Source organism: Canis lupus, chromosome 12 (assembly GCF_048164855.1).
Source record: "Canis lupus baileyi chromosome 12, mCanLup2.hap1, whole genome shotgun sequence".
In the NCBI taxonomy this organism is placed as follows: domain Eukaryota; kingdom Metazoa; phylum Chordata; class Mammalia; order Carnivora; family Canidae; genus Canis; species Canis lupus.
In genome coordinates, this window is record NC_132849.1 from 46,593,230 (window position 1) to 46,608,919 (window position 15,690).

The following is a 15,690-nucleotide window of genomic DNA, read 5'->3' on the forward strand; positions in this document are numbered from 1 at the left end:
CAGCCCTGTTTCTTAGGACTTCCCAATTTTTGTAAGCAGTAGAAAGCTTCAATCAATGACTCCTTTTCTAGGGTAGATTCAGTCATTTGAAAGTGAAAGTGTGGGCATTATCCTAACTTTCTCAGTTTATCCAGCATGCAAATATTTGGCCACACAAAGAACTAATGGAAAGGATCAATCTGATCCTGATTTAGTCCAAATGGATTTTCCTAGAGAATGTGAATTTTGAAATATGCTTTGAGAAAAGGAAATAAATGAGTATAGCAAACATCTGGATTAGTGTATAAAATAAAAAGATAAGGGGCTCAGGTCATAATCTCAGGGTCATGGAATTGAGCCCCACATTGGGCTCCATGCTCAGTGCTTAAGTCTGCTTAAGAGTCTCCCTCTGCCTCCCCACCGTACTCTCTCTCTCTCTCAAATAAATAAATATTAAAAAAATAAAAAGATGGAAAGATTTCCTGATCTTTCTTGATATATCTGAGAAGGGCTAATGCATTGGGTCATTTCTCTGCAGGAGCTTTTTCTAAGCAAGCCTTTCCTCAGAATCTTAAGAATGATAATAAATAGTAAAGGAATCCAAGGATAATGAAAACTTTGGAATAGAAGGGTATTATCCAATTAGACCTGATCTCAACTACCTTTCTTTTTCCTTATAGCAAACTCTTCCAACAGTCTATAATACATCTTTACCTGAAAGGACCACCAGTGTATAAAACTCAGTATGAACAAAATTGAACTTATCCACTACCTTTCTGAATCTGTTCCTCTGTGCTCCTCCCTTTTGCTAATGGCATTACCATTTTCCTAGTGACCTACAATTAAATATCAGGATCTTCTTTGACTGCCACCCCTGGTCACTATATCTAATAATTACTTGTTCATGAAGCAAACATTGACTTTGTGCCACCCAATTACTATCCTTAAGGAATTTACACTACATGTAAAGATAGAATATATATGACATGTATATATGTGGAACAAAATATATATATTAATGGCTGACTAGGAGCTCTGAGGCAGTGAACTTAAACAGTTTTGTTTGTATACTCTTAAGAATTTTGAAAAATCACATATCCTCTTCTACATTTTATTATTTTTTAAAATTTATTTGACACAGAGAAAGAGACAGAAAGACCACAAGCAGGGAAGAGAGTCAGAGGGAGAAGCAGGCTCTCTGCTGTGCAGAAAGCTTTATGTGGGTTTTGATTCCAGGATCCTGAAATCATGATGTGAGCCAAAGGCAGACGCTTAACCGACTAAGCCACTCAGGCACTGCCTTCCTTGTACATTTTTTAAAAAAGATTTTTTTATTCATGACAGGGGGGCGGGACAGAGACACAGGCAAAGGGAGAAGCAAGCTCCATGCAGGGAATCCTACATAGGACTTGATCCCGGGTCTCTAGGATCACACCCTGGGCCAAAGGCGGTGCTAAACCGCTGAGCCACCAGAGCTGCCCTACCTTGTACATTTTAAAGCTAAAACCTAAAGTTTTCATTGTAAGTTTAAATAAGTTTGTTCTTGTTAAGAGGAAATTTTTAAAATATCAAGTATTTATTGGGATAAAATGAGTGTTGGTCTTACTACGAAACTTTTAGAATATTTGATAAAATAGATTTTAACCATCATATTGATAAAGCACACCAAATCTGAAAGCAATCACATAACACTGTTAGATGAGGATTACAGCCAATGTATTTTGAAAATGTTGGCAGTCACACAAAATATTCCAGTTATATTGAAAAAAAGTATCACTAAATTATCTAACTTTAACTATTCCAAATTCAGAGCAACCCAACAGAGACTAAGTACTCTGGCTTGCTCTTTTTTTTTTTTTTTTAGATTTATTTAAGAGAGAGCACAAATGTGCAAGCCAGGAGAGGGACAGAGCAAAAGAGACAGTATCTCAAGTAGACTCCCCACTGAGTGCAGAGCCTGACTTGGGGCTTGATCCCATGACCCTGAGATCATGACCTGAGCTGAAATCAAAAGTCTGATGTTCAATTCACTGAGCCATCCAAGCACCCCTACTACCCTGATTCTAAGGCAAGCCTTTAAATCAGTCAACTAATTAAAGTGAAATAAAATATATATGACAAGGAAATGCAGAAAGACCTGTGGGTTAAATTTCCTTGCTTCATCATTAAAAGAAGTCTCTCTAAAGCCAGTATTTTTATTTATCCCTTTATTTGGTACCCTAGAATTTTTTTCATACCCAGGTTGAAAGGTAGGACTTTCTTTTAAAAGTGGGTTAAGAGGGCAGCCCAGGTGGCTCAGCGGTTTAGCACCGCCTTCAGCCCAAGGCACGATCCTGCAAACCCGGGATTGAGTCTCAGGTGGGGCTCCCTGCATGGAGCCTGCTTCTCCCTCTGCCTATGTCTCTGCCTCTCTCTCCCTGTGTGTTTCTCTCATGAATAAATAAATAAAATCTTTAACAAAAAGAAAAAGATGGGTTAAGAAATAATGTGAATGCAAGCCTGTCCCCAAGTAGATCAATATTTAGAAGGAGAACAAATAGACTTCAGAATCTGGAAATTGAGTCCCTTAAGACTATTAGTGAATATCTACACTATTAGTGAATAGAAGCCCTCACTATATATACTAGTTTGAAATTCACTTCTTTGAGGGAACCCACTCACTCTTTGAGGTTTCACTAATCTCACAAGAAAGAAAAAAGCTCTTTAACACACACACACACACACACACACACACACACAGTAGAGGCCAGGAGTGTGGGAAGCTGGGTCTGTAGTGGGCAGCAAGAATGAGTAGAATACACCTGAAGGCAAATGCCAACAACAGAGTTAACAAGATACTGAGCCATGTGGGGATGCTAAACTTGAGACTGTCACACTGAGCTTATAAGCCTATGGACTTTTGAAGGGAGCTGATGCCGGCCCAGGTTGATGATATCCCAGCCACCAGCAGAGACAGAAACAAACAAATTCTCCCCCTGTTTGGGCCAATTAGATACCCAAAGATAAAACTGTATAATTAAATCACAAATAAAATTCACTAAGCAAAGCACACAAGAAGGAAAACCATTATAATTGAGAGTTAGCAGGGAAAAGCAATAGATTTAGCTTCCCCAAAAAATAAAGAATTTGAAATAATCAGATACAGAATATAGTATACCAATGTATTTTATATTTTAAAGAAAGAAATGATCCAGTCATCATGATAACAGTAAGAGCCTATCAGGAATGAACAAGCATATTGGAAGAAGGAAATTTAAGAAATTTAAATGTTAATATTGAACACAGTGAGAAAAGAATTAGTAAATTTGAAAATATATCCAAAGAAATTACCTAAAGAGATGGAAAATGAGAAAGATATTAAGATATAAGAAGATCTGGGGACAAAAAAAAGATCTGGGGTGCTGGGGTGGCTCAGTTGGTTAAACATTCGACTTTTGATTTGGGCTCAGGTCATGATCTCGGGGTCCTGAGATCCAGCCCCCATAAGGCTCCCTGCTCAGTAGGGAGTCTGTTTCCCTTCTCTCTCCTTCTGCCCCTCTCCCTGCTTGTGCTTGCTCTCTAATAAATAAATCTTTAAAAAAAGATTCTCTCTCCCTCTGCCCCTCCTCCTCAAAAAAAATAGATATTTAAAAGTCTAATATATGTCTAATTTGAGAATTAGAATGGAAAGAATGAAGAAAAATCAATAAAGAGATCATTGCTGCAAATTTTCCTGACTGATGAAAACAGAATAGAGAGATACAGGAAGCACAATATATACCAGTAGGTTAAATAAAAAGAAACCCATACATTGACACCTGTAGCAAGAGTGCAAAACACTAAAAACAAAACAAAACAAAAAAATTATAAGCAGCCATAGAGAAAGGATGAAAATCAGAATGACAGCAGACTTCTTATAAACAACAGAAACCAAAAACAAGAGAATTATATATTTAAAGCATTAAGAGAAAATAAATATCAACCTAGAATTTTGTATTCAGCAAATTATCTTTAAAGAAGGAGAGTAAAGATATTTCAGGGGATCCCTGGGTGGCTCAGCGGTTTAGCGCCTGCCTTCGGCCCAGGGCGTGATCCTGGAGACCCTGGATCGAATCCCATATCGGGCTCCCTGCATGGAGCCTGCTTCTCCCTCTGCCTTTGTCTCTGTCTCGCTCTCTCTCTCTCATGAATAAATAAATAAAATCTTAAAAAAAAAGATACTTCAGATACACCAGAATTGAACATTAAAGGCTGAACTTCAGAAAAACAAAGTCTCTGAAACTATGGTATAAAATAGAAGCCAGATGACAACCATATGGATTCCATCTTCTATGTAACTGTCTCTAATCTCTACACTCCTACAGATCTGTTAACTTTAGACAGTAAGTTTTCTCCTGGATTCACCCAAACTAGAGATCATTTAAATTAATAAAACTATATAAACCACACACTGAATAATTTCAATAAGAAATTGATGTTTCAAAAAAAAAAAAAGAAATTGATGTTTCTCTTCATTTTTAAAAAATTTTTAGAGAGGTAAGGGCAGAGGGAGAGAAGAATCTTAAGCAGGCTCCACACCAGCACAGAGCCTGATACAAGGCTCAATCTCATGACCCTGAGGTCTGACCTGAGCCAAAATCAAAAGTTGAAAGCTTAACTGACTGAGCCACCCAGGAGCTCTTTCATTTTTAAAAAATTTTTATCCAGGATCCTACTTTTATATTTTCTATTGGGCTGCATTAAATATTCCTCCTCTGCTTCCATAATAACCTATGTGTATCAGTATTATCACATCTGCCACTTTGTAATGGAATTCTTTAAATAGCTATCTTCTCTATTGTGAATTCTTTATTTTTTTTCTTAAAGATTTTATTTATTTATTCATGAGAGACACACAGAGAGAGGCAGAGACACAGGGAGAGGGAGAAGCAGGCTCCATGCAGGAAGCCCAACATGGGACTTGATCCCTGGTCTCTAGGATCACACCCTGGGCCGAAGGTGGCACTAAACCACTGAGCCACCTGGGATGCCCTATTGTGAATTCTTTAAAGGCAATTACAGGGATCCCTGGGTGGCGCAGTGGTTTGTCATCTGCCTTTGGCCCAGGGCACGATCCTGGAGACCTGGGATCAAATCCCACATCAGGCTCCTGGTGCATGGAGCCTGCTTCTCTCTCTGCCTATGTCTCTGCCTCTCTCTCTCTCTCTGTGTGACTATCATAAATAAATAAAAATTTAAAAATAAATAAATAAAATAAAGGCAATTACAACTCAATACATGATTCTCTGATTGAATTAATTTGATATATGGGTTGAATTGTGTCCCCCAGAAAAAAATATGTTCAAGTCCTAAACTCTGACACTTAGTGTTTAGCACCACCTTCAGCCCAGGGTGTGATCCTGGAGACCAGGGATCGAGTCCCATATCGGGCTCCCTGCATGGAGCCTGCTTCTCCCTCTGCCTGTATCTCTGCCTCTCTCTTTCTCTCTCATAAATAAATAAATAAATAAATAAATAAATAAATAAATAAATAAATAAATAAAATATTTTTTAAAATGAGGTCATAATGGATTAGGATGGGCTCTAATCTAATGACAGATATTTTAAGAAGGGAAATAAGAGGAGCACCTAGGTGGCTCAGTCAGTTGAGTGTCTGACTCTTGGTTTCAGCTCTGGTCATGATATCAGGGTCATGGGATCGGACCCTGCATGGATCCCCAAGCTTAGCATGGAGTCTGTTTGTCCCTCTCCCTATCCCCACTTGTACTTTCTCTCTCAAAGAAATAAATGAAACTTTTAAAGAAAAAAAAGGTGGGGGGGATGCCTGGGTAGCTCAGCGGTTGAGCATCTGCCTTTGGCTCAGGGCATGATCCTGGAGTGTCAGGATCGAGTCCCGCATCGGGCTCCCTGCATGGAGCCTGCTTCTCCCTCTGCCTGTGTCTCTGCCTCTCTCTCTGTGTGTGTCTTTCATGAATAAATAAAATCTTTAAAAAAAGAAAAAAAAAAGGAGGGAATTTGGATACCAACACAGAGGGAAGAAGACCACATGACAATGGAGGCAGACATTAGAGTGATAAGACTGTAGACCAACTAAAAAGATGGCCAGCAGCCACCAGCAGCTAGGAAAGAGGCAAGGAAGAAGCCTCCCCTAGAGCCTTCATAGAGGGAATGACAATGCTGACCTCTCAATTTTATACTTCCAGCTCCCAGAACCAGGAGAGAATAAACTTCTATTGTTTTAAACTATCCAGTTTGTAGTACTTTGTTACAATTACCTTAGGAAATTAATACATAAAATAACAATTCTCAAAACCAAATTCCTCTCTGACTCTTCCTTTTTCCTGGCCCTCCAAATCTGGCCACCAAAGTCTAAAATTCCTTTGTTTTATCACATCAATCTCTTCATTTCATTCCTTTTGCCACTATACTGAGGCCTATATCAACACAACATAGATCCTTATAAAAACTTCAAAGATCTCCAACTTCCAGGCCTATCTTATCTTTAATCATACACATCATATGCCAGATAAAATTTTCCAGCTTTTTATGCTTTCCTCAACTATCCTCAATGACTCTATATCCACATGATAAAATCTAAATTTTTAAGCTGGCATGGAAGGCTTTTCACAAAATGGCTCCAACCTAGTTTCACGGACACTGAAGAAGAACCAAACTGAGTCTATGAGGAGGCATCGCACATGATGAGATAGCAAACATAACTGACACACATATTTAAGCTGCGTGGAGATCACACGTTCTTATCCTACCAATATGGAAACATCTTTCCTTCCTGGCCAATAGACATGTCTTGTTAAGGAAATTATTTCCTGTTACTATGCTTCTATATCAGTAGGTTGGTCCAGTAATAAATGTGAGACCTTTCAGCTGAGCTGCTGTTGTGTTCTAATCTGTGAAGTACTGAATTCCCCCTCCTGTCAGATCTCATATAGCACTGTCTGATAGAACTTTCTCCAGAGATAAATATGGCCCTTGACAACCAAGTATTTAAAGTGTGGCTAGGGGGTGCCCATGTGGCTCTGTCTGCTAAGCATCTGCCTTTGGCTCAGGTCATGATTCCAAGGTCCTGGAAGGGAGTCTGCTTGTCTCCCCCTCTCTATCCCTCCCTACCCCTGCTCATGTACTCTTTTTGTTTTTTTTAATCTTAAAAAAAAAAAAAAAGAGTGAAAGCAATCAATAAAATCACATTTAGAATAACCCTAGCATGGAAACTGAGAATTTTTTTATTTTAAAGATTTTTATTTATTTATTCATAGAGACACAGCTAGAGAGAGAGGCAGAGACACAGGCAGAGGGAGAAGCAGGCACCATGCAGGGAGCCTGATGTGGGACTCGATCCCAGGTCTCCAGGATCACGCCCTGGGCTGCAGGCGGCGCTAAACCGCTGTGCCACGGGGGCTGCCCAACTATCAGAGAATTTAAAATAACTATGACTAATATGTTAAAGAATCTAGTGGAGGGATCCCTGGGTGGCGCAGCGGTTTAGCGCCTGTCTTTGGCCCAGGGCGCGATCCTGGAGACCCGGGATCGAATCCCACGTTGGGCTCCCGGTGCGTGGAGCCTGCTTCTCCCTCTGCCTGTGTCTCTGCCTCTCTCTCTCTCTCTCTCTCTCTCTCCCTGTGTGACTATCATAAAATAAATAAATAAATAAATAAATAAATAAATAAATAAATAAATAAAATAAAATAAAATAAAATAAAATAAAATAAAATAAAATCACATTGGAGACAAAGAATTCCTCTGGCAGGCTGATCAAGAGATGAGACTCAGATGAGGAAAGGCTCTGCGAACCTAAAGATAGGTAGTAAAAATTGTGCAACTGAAATACAAGTAGAAAAAAATTTTAACACAAAAGAACAAATTAAGACCTATGGAGCTATGAGACAATATCAAATGGTCTGGGATCCCTGGGTGGCGCAGCAGTTTGGTGCCTGCCTTTGGCCCAGGGCGTGATCCTGGAGACCCGGGATTGAATCTCACGTCGGGCTCCCGGCGCATGGAGCCTGCTTCTCCCTCTGCCTGTGTCTCTGCCTCTCTCTCTCTCTCTCTCTCTCTCTCTGTGTGACTATCATAAATAAAATAAAAATGAAAAAAAAAATATATCAAATGGTCTAATATACATATAATTGGAGTCTCAGAAGGAAAAGAAAAACAAAGAATGGGGCATGAGATATATTTGAAGTGATAAAGGTTCAAATTTTTCAAAAAAAATAAAAAGTAATGAAAGATGTTAAACCACAGATACAAGAACCTCAGAGAACCCTAAGCAGGATCAATAGAAAGGAAAATACGAAGAACAAAAACAACAAAAACCACCTAGACACATCATACTCTAGCTAATGAAAAGCAAAGAGAAAATCTTGAAAGTGCCCAAGAAAAAAGAAACATCAAAAATAGGAACAAAGACAAGAATTATAGAGTTCTCGTTGAAAAATGAAATGTTTGGGGGTGCCTGATGGCTCAGTTGGTTAAGCAACTACCTTTGACTCAGGTCATGATCTCAGGGTCCTTGGATCGAGCCCCATATTGGGCTCCCTGCTCAGCAGGAAGTCTGCTTCTCCCTCTCCCTCTGCCCCTCTCCCTCACCCCTTGTGTTCTTTCTCATTCTCTCTCAAATAAATAAAATCTTTAAAAAAAAAAAAAAGAATGAAATTTAAAATAATCAGAACTATGACAAAAATTTATAGTCTCAAGAAGAGTTTTCAAATTCTAAGAGGTTCCATAATTTCTATTATATTAACCATTACCTGCTCCTTTTACAAAATTCACTTTCTATGTAGGTTGTAGGCACCTTAAGCCACTTATTTGGAGTCATAAAATGCCTTGAGTTAGAAATACTTGGGAATCTGGATTGCAGTTTGGCCTTTTCAGTCTCTTTAAATTCTTTCATTGTATATATCTTGCCTGCAGAAAGATTAGTAACCTAAATTAGCACCCTTAAACGCAACTCCCACTGCTCTTAAGTTATGAAATCACGTAACAATTAGGCACTAAGTACCAGTTTTACACTGAAGAAGAGTTCTTTTTTCATCATCTTTGTTATATTGTGCCTTTTTCAAAGGGTCACGAAATGGTGGAATGGTAACCTGCAAGAAAAGCATGTCTTTGAGGACAGGATTGCAGGTCTTTTTCAATCTATCCTAAGCATCTGTGTATGGCTATCATGCCAGAAGAATCAAGAATATGGTATCTACAAACTACTTAAGTAACCATTATACATATTTAACACATTACAAAGAAATGAGGGCACTCCAATACGTCTCTTAGTATGGTCCTCCAGCCATGGTTGGCTCTCTTTTAACAGCTTTTTCAGATCATTTATGGATATTCTTAGACACTATCCCCGAACTCAATAAGTGGTACTTTCTTAAAGGTTATGATGTGGTGGGCTGCCCTGGTGGCTCAGCGGTTTAGCACCCACCTTCAGCCCAGAATGGCATCCTGGAGATCCAGGATCGAGTCCCATGTTGGGCTCCCTGAATGGAGCCTGCTTCTCCCTCTGCCTGTGTCTCTGCCTCTCTCTCTCTGTCTCTCATGAATGAATAATTAAAATCTTAAAAAAAAAAGTTATGTGGAATCTGCAACTATATGAATAAATGATTCAAACTTGTCTACATTAAAATCCATTGGTCTACCTTGAACTTTGAATGGATTTTTGATCTATGTCATGGGTTGCTTATTTGAAAAAAAATTGTATCGCTGAGTTAGGTGAGATCTTCCAAATGTGAATACATTTTATTATGCTATAATCACATTCATCAAAATCATTACCAAGCTCATTAGAAGAGTCTAAGAGAATGGGGAAGCTGTCACACTCATGATATGTTTCCAAAATTCAAAATTTTTGCTTGAAAACTCACATTTTATCATTGGCAACAAATATTGCCAGTTGTTTTTCTTGAAATGACAGACTTACTTTATTAATTTTCCAGAAATTGTCTGCCAAATATCTAATACTTAATAACGAGTTTGTAAGACATTCTTTCAAGTAAAAATAATGTACCATGAAAAAGAAATTTAACCAGTATAGCTCACAATCCAATCAATCATCCTGCATTTCAAGTAGGCATCAGAAATGCTCTTGGCATGCTTCCCATTTCATCACACAGAATATTAAAAAGATGTGTATTCAGGAGTAAGATTTAATAAAATTAATAATTTTTAATGTTTGATCAAGAACATTCTTTTTTTTAAGATTTTATTTATTTGACACAGAAAGAAAGAGAGAGCACAGCAAGGGGAGCAGCAGACTCTCTGCTGAGCAGGGAACCTGATATGGGGCTTGATCCCAGGACCCTGTGGTCATAACCCAAGCGGAAGGCATATACTTAACTGACTGAGTCACCCAGCACCCCTGATCAAGGATATTCTTTTTTTTTAATGTATTCATGAGAGACACAGAAAGAGAGTCAGAGACATAGGCAGAGGGAGAAGCAGGCTCCACGCAGAGAGCCCGATGTGGGACTCAATCCCGGGACTCAGGATCACGCCCCGAGCCAAAGGCAGACACTCAAAGACATGCATCCCTGATCAAAGATATTCTTGGGATCCCTGGGTGGCGCAGCGGTTTGGCGCTTGCCTTTGGCCCAGAGCGTGATCCTGGAAACCCGGGATCGAATCCCACATCGGGCTCCCTGCATGGAGCCTGCTTCTCCCTCTGCCTATGTCTCTGACTCTCTCTCTCTCTCTCTGTGTGACTATCATAAATAAATAAAAATTAAAAAAAAGAAAAAAAAAAGATATTCTTAAATGAAATTGAATTTTACTGTGAGTGCCTGACAATGAAGAATATAACGACAACCAATATGATTTGGTGATACTGACTTAAGCCATTCTAAGATACCAGCAGTTTTACCCACCACTGCTTTTGCACCATCAGAATAAATATCAACAATATGAAAAAGGTAAATGGTATTTGGCACTATTATGAAAATACTTGGCCTAATGGATCCCAAAAGGGTTTCAGGGCTCTCAGAGATCTATATTCCTCACTTAGAGAACTGCTGTTATAATGTCAAAATGCTCAGCTTAACTTAAGAGGCCATCTATCAGCTTCATTTAGAAAGTCAGCATAGTAAAAGAACTGAAATTTTGATACAAAAAGATCTGGTTTCAGGGGCACCTGGGTGACTGTCAGTTAAGCCTTTAACTCTTGATTTCTGCTCAGGTCATGATCTCAGGGCATGAGATCAAGCCCTGAGCTGGGCTCCACACTCAGAGGGTAGTCTGCTTGAGATTCTCTCCCTCTCCCTTTGCCTCTGCCCTTCCTCCTCCACCCCCTAGGGGGTACCCGCTCTCTGTCTCTCTAAAATAAATAAAATAAATCTTTTTAAAAATCTAGTTTCAGGGATCCCTGGGTGGCGCAGCGGTTTGGCGCCTGCCTTTGGCCCAGGGCGCGATCCTGGAGACCTGGGATCGAATCCCGTGTCGGGTTCCCAGTGCATGGAGCCTGCTTCTCCCTCTGCCTGTGTCTCTGCCTCTCTCTCTCTCTCTCTCTCTCTCTGTGACTATCATAAAAAAAAAAAAAGTAAAAAATCTAGTTTCAGATCCTAGTTCTGCCCCTTACTAGTTATGTTACTAGCTAGCAGAACTAAAGCTCTGGCTGTTAAACTCTATTTAACTTCTACCTATTAAAATAGGGACAATAACATACACACAACCCAATTTGGGGGGGGGGGGAGAACAAAAAAACCTACTTTGTCTGCAAATGCCAGCAGTTTAAAATGTCTATGACTCAAGCTAGGTCTATGACTCAAGGATTTTAATTTTGTTTACTAATATCCACTACTAGCAAAAGTGTGGGAAAATGGACTCTCCGGTGGAGGTATAAATTTATACAACCATTCTGGAGGACTATTCAGCAATATGAATCAAAATTATGCATAACCTTTAACTCAGCAATTCTACTTCTAGCAAGTTATCCTAAGGTAAACTTTAAGAAATAAATAGTTAAAGGGAAATTCACCATAATGTCACTTGTAACAGCAACAGGTCAAAAATAAGCTAGATGTTCAAAGTAGGAATATGTTTTAAAAAAAAGATGATGATGCTCTGCTAGTTACAGCTGTGTGACTCTGGAAAACTAACAACCAATTTGTGTCTTATTTGCCTCATCTCTAAATAACCTCATGTGGTCACAATGAAGATTAAAAAAAAAAAAAAGTCCTAACATTTGGTTAAGCCCTCAGTGCAAGTTAGTGATTATTTCTTTTTCTTTTCTTTCTTTCTTTTTTTTTTTTACAGATTATTTGAGAGGAAGAAAACAAGATGAAAGTGAGTGAAGGGAGGGGCAGAGAAAGAGAGAGAGAGAATCTCAAGCAGAATCTACACTGAGCACAGAGCCCTAAGTGGAGCTCAATCTCACAACCCTGAGATCATGACCTGAGCTGAAATCAAGAGATGGAGGCTTAACCAACTGAACCACCCAGATACCAGCTGTTATTAACAGAATACCATGCAATGATTAAAATTACATACTTATATTTATGGATAAAGAAGGAAGCAAACCATAGAACTACTGAGGAAAAAATGCAAATTATAAAACCTAATGTGTTATACCAATTTGTAAAATAAAAATGTATATATACACCTACATATAGAAAGTAGTCTTGGCTATCCAAAAGGATATACAGAAAAATGTTAATGAGTTCATTCTGGGTAATGAAAATTGTAAGTGGTTTTTTAATTCTTTTTTTTTTTTTTTTTTTTTTTGGTTTTTTAATTCTTTATTTAAAAACAGACTTTGAAGGACACCTGGGTGGCTCAGCGGTTGAGCATCTGCCTTCGGCTCAGGGCGTGATCCAGGAGTCCCTGGATTGAGTCCCACGTCGGGTTCCTCACAGGGAGCCTGAATCTCCCTCTGCCTATGTCTCTGCCTCTCTCTCTGTGTCTCTCATGAATAAATAAAATCTTAAAAAAAAAAAAAAAAACGAACAAAAAACGATTTTGGGGGAGCATCTGGGTAGCTCAGTTGGTTAAGTGTCTAACTCTTGATTTCAGCTCAGGTCATGATCTCAGGGTTGTGAGACAGAGTCCTGCATAGGCCTCCATGCTGGATGTGGAACCTGCTTAAGATTCTCTCTCCCTCTCCCCATACCCTTCCCCAACCCCCACCCCAACCCCACCCCCCCACCCCCACCTGTTCTCTCTAAAAAAAAAATTCATGTATTGTAAAATTTGTAACAAATTTTTAAAGTCTATGAAATTTTTTAATATTACTTGTTATAATTATTACACAATATATTCAAATTTTATAAAAGTTTAATTTACTTTGGACTTTGGCTTTTTTATTCATCTCTAAGATATGGAGATGGGAAACTATTCTTAAGATGTTACTGCATTCTGGGATCCTTGGGTGGCGCAGCAGTTTGGCGCCTGCCTTTGGCCCAGGGCGTGATCCTGGAGACCCGGGATCGAATCCCACATCAGGCTCCCGGTGCATGGAGCCTGCTTCTCCCTCTGCCTATGTCTCTGCCTCTCTCTCCCTCTCTCTCTCTCCTCTATGTGACTATCATAAAAAAAAAAAAAAAAAGATGTTACTGCATTCTTAGGAAATAACTAAAGGACTACCCATACATTAGGGCTACTCAAAAAAACAACCACATAATACCAAAAATAAGAAATCTATCCTACCTTAAAAAAATTCGGGTCCTCTTTGCTCATATAAAAAGGATCATACTCTTTTGGATCATAATGCTCTATAAATGCATTTCCCTACAGGAAGGAAGCAAAACTATACATGACAAGAGGTACATAATTAATTTTGAGCATAACAAGACTCTAGAGTCACACAGTTCCATTCTTCTGCTTTAAAACAGCACCAAAATAAATAAATAAATAAATAAATAAATAAATAAATAAATAAGATAAAACAGCACCAATGACAACTGCAAAAGGGAAAGCCAAATTTGAAATTAAACTTGATGTAGCCAAGTAATAAATATTATAGTGATAGAAGGAATCTACTTAAAATTTGCAACAATAATGAATGTTGGAACACTAACAGATTTGGGAATTTTGCTCATTAGTCAAATATCTCAGATATCTTAAAAATGTCAAAACAGAAATATTTTATAGCTTTGTAAATAACAAGTTCTAGGAAAAAAAATTTATTATATATATATATATATATATATATCCATCCTAAATCTAGAGCCTAAATTTCATTAGTATATAAAATTAATAATTACATTAAAAAAGCAAAGAAATATGAATCTAATATGTGCATCTAAATCTAGACCTAACCCTCTTCCCTTCATCCTTTCCACATGCTCTGGACTTAAGAATAGTATAAAAAAAAAAAAATAGTATATGCTGGGGATCCCTGGGTGGCTTAGCGGTTTCGCGCCTGCCTTTGGCCCAGGGCACGATCCTGGAGTCCCGGGATCGAGTCCCGTGTCGGGCTCCTGGCATGGAGCCTGCTTCTCCCTCTCCTCTGCCTGTGTCTCTGCCTCTCTCTCTCTCTCTCTATCATAAATAAATAAAAATAAATTTTAAAAAAAGAGAATAGTATATGCTATAACAGAGTAGAGATTATACATATATAGAGTCAGAGGAGCAGGCCGTTTCGATGATTATAATCATAGTTGTAAACCAACTGAAATAAGTATCAAATGAACTCTTTGTACCTTTTTATTTACATGTTTTAAAAAACCATCTAATTCTTCTTGTCTCCTTTTTCTAATCTTCTTGTGTGAACAAACTTTTTCTATAATTTTCTTCTGGAGAGGATGTGCCACATGGTCAGCCCATCTTTTATATAACACCTCTTTTCTTCTTTCATTTAAGAAGTCATGATGTAGTAAATACTTATCTAGTTCCTAATAAACAATGATAGAAAAGACAATTATCTTAAAGCTATCTTGTTCTAAAATTTAAACTCATTTATATTCCTAATAAAAACTCAAAGTCATTCATTAATTCAATCATTTATTTGGCTTCTACTGAGTGACACACACTATACTGGAAATAATGAATAATACATAGATAAATTAGACAACATGCTTGCTCTGCCTGGAGAGACAGACTACAAAACAAATATACAAAACAATAGGAGGAGGGATAATACAGCAGGATACACACTAAAAAAAACAGAGACTCATACATCAACGTTTATAGTAACATCAGTCACAATAACCAAAAGGTGAAAGCACTCCAAGTGTCTATGAACAAATGGATATATAAACAAAATGTGGTATATACACAAAATGGAATATTAGGCAGCCATAAAATGAAGTTCTGACACATGCTACAACATGGATGAGTCTTGAAAACAATATGCTAAGTGAAATAAGCCAGATACAAAAGGACAAATATTGTAGGATCCCACTTAATGGAATTATCTAGAATAAGCAAATTCATAGAAACAAAGAGTAAATTAGAGATTATTAGAGGGACCTCTGGGGGCTGGGGGGATGAGAAGTCATTACTTCATGTGTGTAAAGTTTTGGCTGGGGTGATGAAAGTTTTAGAAATAGATAATGGTGATGGTTTCACAACATCCATCTATTTGGAAATAGTGATGATGGTTGTACAACATGTGAATGTAATTAATGTCACTGAATTGTACACTTAAAAATGGTTAAAAATAGCAAAGTTATATATATTTTACCAAAATGGTAAAAAAAAAAAAAATGACTAGTTTTTCTTTTTTAGGGGCACCTAGGGGGCTCAGTCTGTTGGGCATCTGCCTTTGGCTCCGATCATGACCTCAGG

The 15,690-nt window shown here is 38.2% G+C and overlaps 1 protein-coding gene across 24 annotated transcripts in view; it reads right to left on the reverse strand.

Annotated features, from left to right (window-relative positions):
- The window catches only part of LOC140601641 (protein FAM228B-like), a 48,928-nt gene that overhangs the window by 28,508 nt on the left and 4,730 nt on the right, over nt 1–15,690 (reverse strand). For 22 of the 24 annotated variants that reach the window (XR_012004638.1, XR_012004635.1, XR_012004633.1 and 19 more), the window contains 4 exons: nt 14,604–14,795; nt 13,609–13,689; nt 8,975–9,062; nt 8,724–8,880 (listed from right to left, as the gene is read on the reverse strand). Coding sequence is in view for 18 of the 24 variants with exons in the window: in XM_072770885.1 (XP_072626986.1) it covers nt 8,724–8,880; nt 8,975–9,062; nt 13,609–13,689; nt 14,604–14,795 (518 nt within the window). In the remaining 6 variants the exon portion in view is untranslated. Of the gene's footprint in view, nt 1–8,719; nt 8,881–8,974; nt 9,063–13,608; nt 13,690–14,603; nt 14,796–15,690 lie in introns of those variants that run through there. The other 2 variants (XM_072770901.1, XM_072770895.1) reach the window with 2 other exon arrangements.